The sequence below is a fragment of the Mesitornis unicolor genome, unplaced genomic scaffold (assembly GCF_000695765.1).
Source record: "Mesitornis unicolor isolate BGI_N332 unplaced genomic scaffold, ASM69576v1 scaffold36659, whole genome shotgun sequence".
In the NCBI taxonomy this organism is placed as follows: Eukaryota; Metazoa; Chordata; class Aves; order Mesitornithiformes; family Mesitornithidae; genus Mesitornis; species Mesitornis unicolor.
The window spans coordinates 1,149-9,030 of NW_010208574.1; the positions used below are offsets into that span (position 1 = coordinate 1,149).

Below are 7,882 nucleotides of genomic sequence, written 5' to 3' on the forward strand. Positions count from 1 at the left end.
TCCTGCAAAGCTGCCCAGGTTGAGGTGGTGCCATTCTGGCTACTGAGGGATGGGGATGGGATGGGATGGGAACCCAGGGATCCTCAGGGCCACCATGAGTGATGTGCTCCCAAGCACTTGGCGTCCCTGTCTCGCTGCTGTGTACACCAAAACCAGGCCTGACCCTGCTTTGGGGCCGGGGTCTGCCCTTGCCTGTGCTGTCTGGCCTCTCACACCCCTCTCACGTGTCTCTGGTTTTGGGGTGGGGGTCTCCTCTCTCCTCAGTACGACTATCTGGGCGACAGACGGCCTGTCCCTGCAGGGATGTACCCATACCACTACCCTGCATCTCCCACCGTCCACGACAAAATGGTACGTACGCTGCTGGCACGGGGGAGTGAGCCCTGGCAGAGCCCCCCGGGGAGGTGGGCAGCTCGGATGGCCCAGGAGGAGCTGCTCCGCTCTGTGGGTCAGAGCTGGGCTGCTCCGGTTCAAATTGGTCCTTTTACTGGTGTCTCTGGTCCCTCCTGGCCATGCCCAAAGGAAACCCTCATGGAAAGGCCCCTGGTCCCTGCTCTGCAGCCCCCAGGCTGCAGGGACAGTGAGAGGCACCCTTGGATCCCTGTTCACCCTTGCGATGCTGGGTGGTCCCCAGCTGAGGCTGCACCTCTCCCCCTGTCGCTTCCTCACTTCTGGCTACGGCTGCTGCTTTATCCTGCACTGATTCCCCTCTCATGGAGGGGTTGGAGTGAGACCAGAAGGTCCTGCGGGAACCAAAACTGCAGGGCAGGACCGGTCCTTGAGGAGGGAGAAGCAGGAGTCACCATAAGCCACCCATGCTGCCATCCATCCTCGCTGGGCGCAGGGAAAGGGCCGTGCCTCCGAGGCGCCGAGAGGGCGAGCAGGAGCCGAGCGGGTCTCCCGTCCGTGGTGGCTTTCCTGGCCCCGTGCTGGGGATGTGCCTCGGAGCTCTTGGCATCTCCGTAGCCTTCACCTAACCGCTTTGCTTCTTCTTTTATATGTTCTGTGTGTTCGTTTCTTGCCGCGTGCCTGCTGGCTCCTGGTAGGATGAACTTTTAGACCTTCAGTTGCAAAGAAACCTAGAGTATTTGGACCAGCAGGTAGGCAGAGCTGGCTGCAAGCCTCATGCTGCTTAAGTCCCCGTGTCCCCTGTCCCCTGCGGCGTCCCCTCCCAGCGCAGCATCTCGTCCCCTAACATCCATCCTCACCCTTCTTGGCCTTACAGCAGCACGAGTTGTCCTTGGTTTGCTTCTTCCATCCTCACTGCCTGTAGGGTCGCTCGTTGCTTGGCAGAAAAACATCCCTGACAGTGCCTTGTGTGGTGGGCTGGAGCCGGTGGGGGGTTCTGGGGAGGAGCTGGGGCAGCAGTAAGGGTTTTGGTGACCCTGCTCTTCCTCGACGGTGAGGGAATTGATGCAGGGCTGACTGGGGTGAGTGCCGGGACCGGTAGCAAAGCAGCAGCTCCCAGGTTGTTGTTGCAAGGCAGGGGGTGTTTGGAGGAAAGCTGTGAGCTGATTTCATCCCAGAAGCAGGGGAAATCTGGCTGGAAGAGACCCCTGGCACTGCTGGGGTGGGAACCGCAGGCACCGACTGAAGCCAAAGCTGGGGCTGGTGCTGCAGCCCGGGTGCTTGCCCGGAAAAGCCGGGCTGGCGCTAAAGGAGCAGCTCCGGAGCCAATCTGGTTCGGCTGCAATCACCACGGGTGCGGTGATCGCCAGGATCTGTGTCCGCCCTGGAGCAGCGCCAGGGCCGGGCGGGAGCGCTCGCCGCAGCCTGAGCTCTCTGGGTTATTTCGCAGCCGTCGGCAGCGGCGCTCGCTCTTTAAAACGCTCCCTAAAAAGGCTTCCCATCGCCGTCTCCTCTCCTGCTGGCCTCTGGAGGGACCGATGCAGAGCCATGCTCTCAAATATCTCTTCTCAAACACCTTGCTGCTTTATTTTCTCTTGCCATTTGTTTTCTGGTCGTGGGGATGGCTCCCTCAGCTGCCCCCCACCTTTTTGACATGTCCCCAAATTGGGGTTTGGTCCTTTAAACTGCTGTCACCCCTTGGACCCTGAGAGTCGTGGCCATGGGGTGTGAGGGGCTTCCCTTACATCAGCTGCAGTGGAACAGGTCCTGTTCCCACTTGGGGGTGCTGGGCTGGAGGAGGGGACGCTGCTGTCCCCAACCCCAGGCTTTGGTCACCTTTCCCTGTGTCTGGAGCTCGTCCCCACGAGGGCAGGATGCTGAGCCGTGTGTCAGCCCGAGGAGCAGGGTCTGTATGTCTGTCTGCTGGGACTGCACCGTGCAATGCAGCCCTGGACATCTCTGTGCAAGCTTGTGTCTGTGTGCGCGGTTTGCTGCCACCCAGCTCAGGGCTGGCTCGGTTTTGTCCGTGTTTTCCCTTCAACAAAGCTTTCAGGGCATGCAACCAGCCCAGGACTGCACAAAAGGCAGCAGCAGCACCCTGGGGCAACCACCCCGAACCCCTGGGACATCTCTTGGAGGTGGCATCTTGCAGCCCCCTCTGGACTGAGCCACCCCCCAGCACCCGAGCACTGCGCCCCCGCTGATCTCTGCACTTTCCTTCCCTGTCTGCCACAGATGAGCGAGAGCGAAACCCTGATCAGTATGGTCAACAGGATGGTGGAGACCTCCTCTCCTAGGGCCCAGCTCTACATGCAAGTAAGCCTCCGGCCGCCGGCCGCGCATGGCTCGTGCATGGCAGGCAACCCCCCGCTCCATCCCCGAGGTCACCTCCTGTCATCCCCACTCATGCAGGCTCCGGCATCCATGTGGCTCCGGCACATCGCGCTCTTGGGGACCTGCTAGTCCATCCCAGGCTTTGCTACTCCATCCATGAGCCATTAAAACCCGGTAAATCCTCGTGCTGAGGGCACGAGGTGGGGACGCGGTGGTCCTGGACTCATCCTCGTTTGGGCTGGATTCAGGTGCTTTGCTCACCCTCTGTTTGCCGTCGTGTGTTGATGAGACAAGAAGGTGTGGGATGGCTTAGAGATGGAGGAATCTAGTCCGAGGCTCTTGAACCAAAGCAATAACTCCCGAAACAGGGAGATAAATCAACATTTTACCCTTCAAGGCTGCACGTTTCTGTTCCCCAGCCCAGAGAGGGCTGCAAAAGCATCAGGAACTGGGCAATCGCTGGGGTTTTCTGCCAAGGGGAAGGTGCCTGTTCCCATCTGCTGTGCGTGGGAGCAGGGACGTGCCGGAGGGTGAAGCTGAGATGCTCTCCCTGCCCAGAGGCAGCAGCAGCAGCATCCCCATGCTCCGGTGCTGGGCATTTCCCAGGTTCAGGTCTATTTGCATTATCCTATGGTTTGAAATGGCTCTGAAGAAGCATCTTGCTTTCCAGCAGTAATGATCCCCTTCTTCCTATCTTGTGCCTTTCATCTGGAGATCTCGGAGGCATTTAATTGGTGAGGTCCCATTAGTAATTTAGATTTCCAGGAAAGGAAAATGACTCACGGAGAAGCTGGATGGTAAACAGGCCCTGATGCAGCTGCTGATTTATAGGTGTTTCCACTCTGCTAAGTGGGATTACAGCTTAATCCTCCTGCCTTTTTCCCTGCCTGTGAAACAGTGGCAGTTGCACACTCGCAGTCAATGATTCACGAGGCGTCTCTTTAACCCGTGGCGTCCTGCGTTGTCTCCAGTTAACTCCTGTGGCTCGCCCAGCCGATGGGCACCGGGGCTGGGAACAGGGAGGGAGGTTCTGCTTCACCTGAGAGCTCCAGCGCCCTCATCCCACGCTGCCTCCCGAGCGGTGCTGGCGCCTGCCCGGCCATGGGGAGCACCCATGGCCTCCAGAGACTCGGCTCTTGCCTCTCTTTTCCACCTCTCATGGGGATGGGGGAGAGGGGCCAGGAGCTGCCTCCCCTTCCCCAGAGTCCCAGGGCTGGGCTCACCCCACGTTGTCCTTGCAGGTGACGCCATTCCCGGAGCCGTACAGGGAGACGCTGACCACCTACAAGATAAGCGAGCAAGACACCGATGTAAGAGCAAACGTCCGTCCTGTGTGTCCTCACTCTGCCCCAGGCTGTTGTCCCTGTCCCTGCCATCCACATAGAGCTGTGCCAAGCCGGGCTGGGTCCTGGTGCTGCCCCGAGTGTCGTGGGGCTAAATACTCCACTGAGTTCAGCTGCTTGGGCTTGTCCCATGTCCAGATTCGGCCAATGTCACCCTGGCCAAGGCTGATGACTCTTGAGGGCTGGAAACCCTCCCCAGGACCACGTGTTGTCCCATCAAACCAATGTCCTGCTGTGTCCCATCTCTCCTGGCCAAGCATGGAGCTGTTTGCATGGGTTCAGGCCATCGCTGAGCTCTCATCCTTTCTTTTTTTCTCTTTCATGCTGGGGAAGCTCTGTGAGCAGAACAAGGTGCTGCGGGAGCAGGAGAGGCTGGTGCAGCAGCTCCGAGCAGAGAAGGTACGCGAGGGGTGGCTCAAGTGCCTGTCAGGGATGGACCTGGCTGCAAGGCAGTGGCTGTGCCCAGGCAACACCTTCATGGTGACAAAACATGGGGACATCTCCTTGGGGATATTTCTGAGCTGGGGGAGATGCCATGGTCCTGGGACTCGCTGTGTGTTAACGGTGTTAAGGAGAGGGACTGCAACTCCCACACCAGCCGAACTCTCAGGGCTGCATCTCCCTCCCGTCCACCACCAGGAGAGCCTGGAGAGTGCCCTGATGGGGACGCACCAGGAGCTGGAGATGTTCGGGAGCCAGCCCGCGTACCCCGAGAAGCTGCTGCACAAGAAGGAGTCGCTCCAGAACCAGCTCATCAACATCCGCGTGGAGCTGTCGCAGGCCAGCACGGTAACCGGTCCCTGTCACCATACCCCAACTGCCACCCCCTCCCCGGCTCAGGGGTTGTGTTGGGTGCAGCATCCTCATGTTTCCTGGGTGCTCCCATGCTGTGCTGGCCAGGGCTGCTGCCAGCCCGGGCAGAAACCTGCCCAGAACCCCTAACTCAGCCCCACAAACCTCCCCAGGCCTTGGCGAGCAGCACTGCCGAGTATGAGAGCTTGGAGAGTGAAGTGTCCGCCCTGCACGACGACCTCTGGGAGCAGCTGAACGTCGACATCCAGGTGAGTAGGTCCTTTTTCCATCCCCGGGTCCTTTTTCTATCTCCAGGGTCCTTTTCCCGTCCCCAGGGTCCCTCCACCAGCCCCATTGAGGTAAAAGCCTCAAGGAGCTGTTCTTGTTTCTGCTCCATGCCCAGCCCTTGGTGTCCTGCTTTGGCCATGGACAAGGGCAGAGGACTCCTGGGCACCTGGGTGCCATCGAGGGGCTGCACCCCAATGCTCCTTGTGCTATTGGGGTGCCATTGGCTCCCCCAGCCCACGGCCGGCACCAGGGGGAGCAGAGAGGTGGCTCCTGGGCACAAGTTGTGGGCACGATGGCTCTGACCCCACTGCTTTTCCCCTCCTCCAGAACGAGATGCTCAACCGGCAGATCCAGAAGGAGATCTGGCGGATCCAGGACGTGATGGAGGGGCTGAGGAAGAACAACCCGTCCCGCGGCACCGACACTGCCAAGCACAGAGGTGAGCAGGGTCTGCCCCTGCCCTTGCTCAGCCCAAACCCCGGGGTGAGGCAGACGGCAGTGCCCGCTTGGGGAGATGGAGACCCCGCACCCATTGCTGCTTTTCTTTGCAGTGGCCATCGGTGCCTCGGGGACCTACAGCTCCAACAGCCCCGCCAGCCCCCTCAGCTCCGCCAGCCTCACCAGCCCCCTCAGCCCCTTCTCCCTCGTCTCTGGCTCCCAGCGCTCACCCACCAAGCCAGGACCCAGCGAGGTGAGTGGGGGGCATCCTAGGGATCGCTTTTGCCACCAGCAGGGGATGGGTGGGCGCCAGGCACAGAGCGTGGCTGGGTTTCCTCATGGCTCTGACTGGGGGCACCGTTTTAGCTGCATGCATGGGCTGTGGTGTCCCCTGGGGACATCAGGGTCCTTTGGGGTCCTGCACCAAGCAGCCCTGAACACCGAGAGTTGCTCAGCGCCAGCCTTTGGTCTCAGGACCGGCTCCTGCTGCCACCCCTGTCCCCTCTCGCTGCCCTTGCTTGGGATCCAGCCGTGCCAGTCTCACCTTCATCCACGTGAAGGTGAGGGTGGAATTTGGGGTCTCCCCATCACCACCTGGCTGCACAGAGGTGATGCCAATGGTTCCTGGAAGCTCAGGCTTCGGCAGCCCCTGAGCCCTGCCTGGCCCTGATGCCCTGGGGATGTGCAGCAGCAGGGGAGATGGGAAGCTCTGTCCCCCTCCACATGGGATCAGGAGATGGGAAGCTCTGTCCCCCTCCACATGGGATCAGGAGATTGGGAAGCTCTGTCCACCTCCACATGGGATCAGGAGATGGGAAGCTCTGTTCCCCTGTATATTGGACCATGGAGACCGCAGGGCCCTGAAGTGGTGGCCGGCTGCTCCCCTTCGTCCTTTCCTGTACTCCACACTCTCACCGTGTGTCGTCTCAATCTGTTTCTAACTCTCTCTTCCTTCCTGGCTCTCAGTGTCTCTGCTCTCACGCCTCCTGCTCCTCTCCACCCCAGGAACCAGGCCCGCCTCGGCCTCCCCTCCCCAAGTCCTACGTGCCCCTGGAGTCTCCTCCGACCGTCCCTCCGCTCCCTGGCGAGAGCCGCCTCTGGCCGTTCCCCACCTCCCCGTCCTGGCACCAAGGCGGCGAGGCGAAGAGGGGACAGGTACCGAAACCTCTCCCGAGCAGCCCCAGCCCCGTCCTCTTCCTCCCCATCAGCAGGCGATGGGACTGCACCCCCTGCCCTGGCAGTGGGGACAGGGACAGTGTGGAGGTGACATCTGGCTGGCGACAGCAGCATGGCTGGTACCAGCGCTCTCCAAGGGGTGCAACAAGCAGTGTCCTGGCCGTGCCCCTCCTGTCCCCATCAGCACCCTTGCACCCACTGCACTCACTCAGGACAGAGTCTGGCTCCTCCTGGGCACCCCCCAAAGCTGCTGCAGCCCCCCAGTATCAGCCCCTCTGCTTTCCTCTGCCCTCACCTCTCTCGCTGTCCTTCTGAGGCACCGCTCCCTGCTGTGCTGTACTGATGAGCTGTGCCAATGGGGGTGACCCCCCAAACCCCTGCCCACCCGGGGCAAAGCCACATTTGGGAATTGCTGGGAATGCCAGGGGAAGGGGCCAGGTTTGGACATCAGGAGACAGAAGTGTCCTTGTGTCCAGGGCGTCCAGATGGGTGCATGTGGGAGCTGGCACCGCGAAGCAGTGGCAGTACCAAGCAGGGAAGGGTCGCGGATCCTGGTGGCATCTCCAGCTGCAGGGGAATGTGGCTGTGGCTGCATCCTGACCCATGGGGGTACAAGGTTTTGGGGTGCATGATCCCCATGAAGAGCATGGGGCAGTTGAGGGGGGCACGTTGGGCTCCTCGGCTTGTTGCCGTACCCCTCTGTTGTACCCTGGGCAGGCCATGGAAGGGAAAGACCCCAAAAATGGTCTGGGGGGCATTGCTCTCCATATGGTGTCTGCCCTGACTTCAGCCCCTCTGGGACCATGTCCCCTCCTGTGGGCACGGGGTCTTGCTGGGGCTCAGCTGTCCCTGTCCTGGAGCTCCTGGCCGTGATGAGATCCTCACTCTTGCAGGAAGCTTTTCCCAGGCAGGAACCTGTCCTATGGGGACAGTGCTGGTTTCCCTCTGGGGCACAGCAGGGGTAAGAGCTGCAGAGCCCTGCCAGCCCAAATCCCTGCATGTTTGGTACCCCCTGGTTGGTGTCTGTGTGTCCGTCCGCTCCCGGGAGCATGTCTGCAGGTCCTATATCACCCCATGGCTGTGGAGAGCAGCGGGTCTGTCCCCAGGCAGAGCAGGGCAGGACGAGGTCTCACCAGGGACGTCCTTTTCCCCACAGCCCAAGC

The 7,882-nt window shown here is 60.9% G+C and overlaps 1 protein-coding gene across 1 annotated transcript in view; it reads left to right on the plus strand.

Annotated features, from left to right (window-relative positions):
* PLEKHA6 (pleckstrin homology domain containing, family A member 6) overlaps nt 1-7,882 on the plus strand; it is a gene marked incomplete at its 5' end in the record, with an annotated part of 11,420 nt that overhangs the window by 1,143 nt on the left and 2,395 nt on the right. Inside the window, 10 exon segments of the mRNA XM_010192566.1 lie at nt 265-351; nt 1,047-1,100; nt 2,584-2,664; nt 3,924-3,992; nt 4,320-4,424; nt 4,665-4,814; nt 4,991-5,086; nt 5,433-5,544; nt 5,657-5,796; nt 6,549-6,800. Of these exon segments, the coding sequence (XP_010190868.1) occupies nt 265-351; nt 1,047-1,100; nt 2,584-2,664; nt 3,924-3,992; nt 4,320-4,424; nt 4,665-4,814; nt 4,991-5,086; nt 5,433-5,544; nt 5,657-5,796; nt 6,549-6,800 (1,146 nt within the window).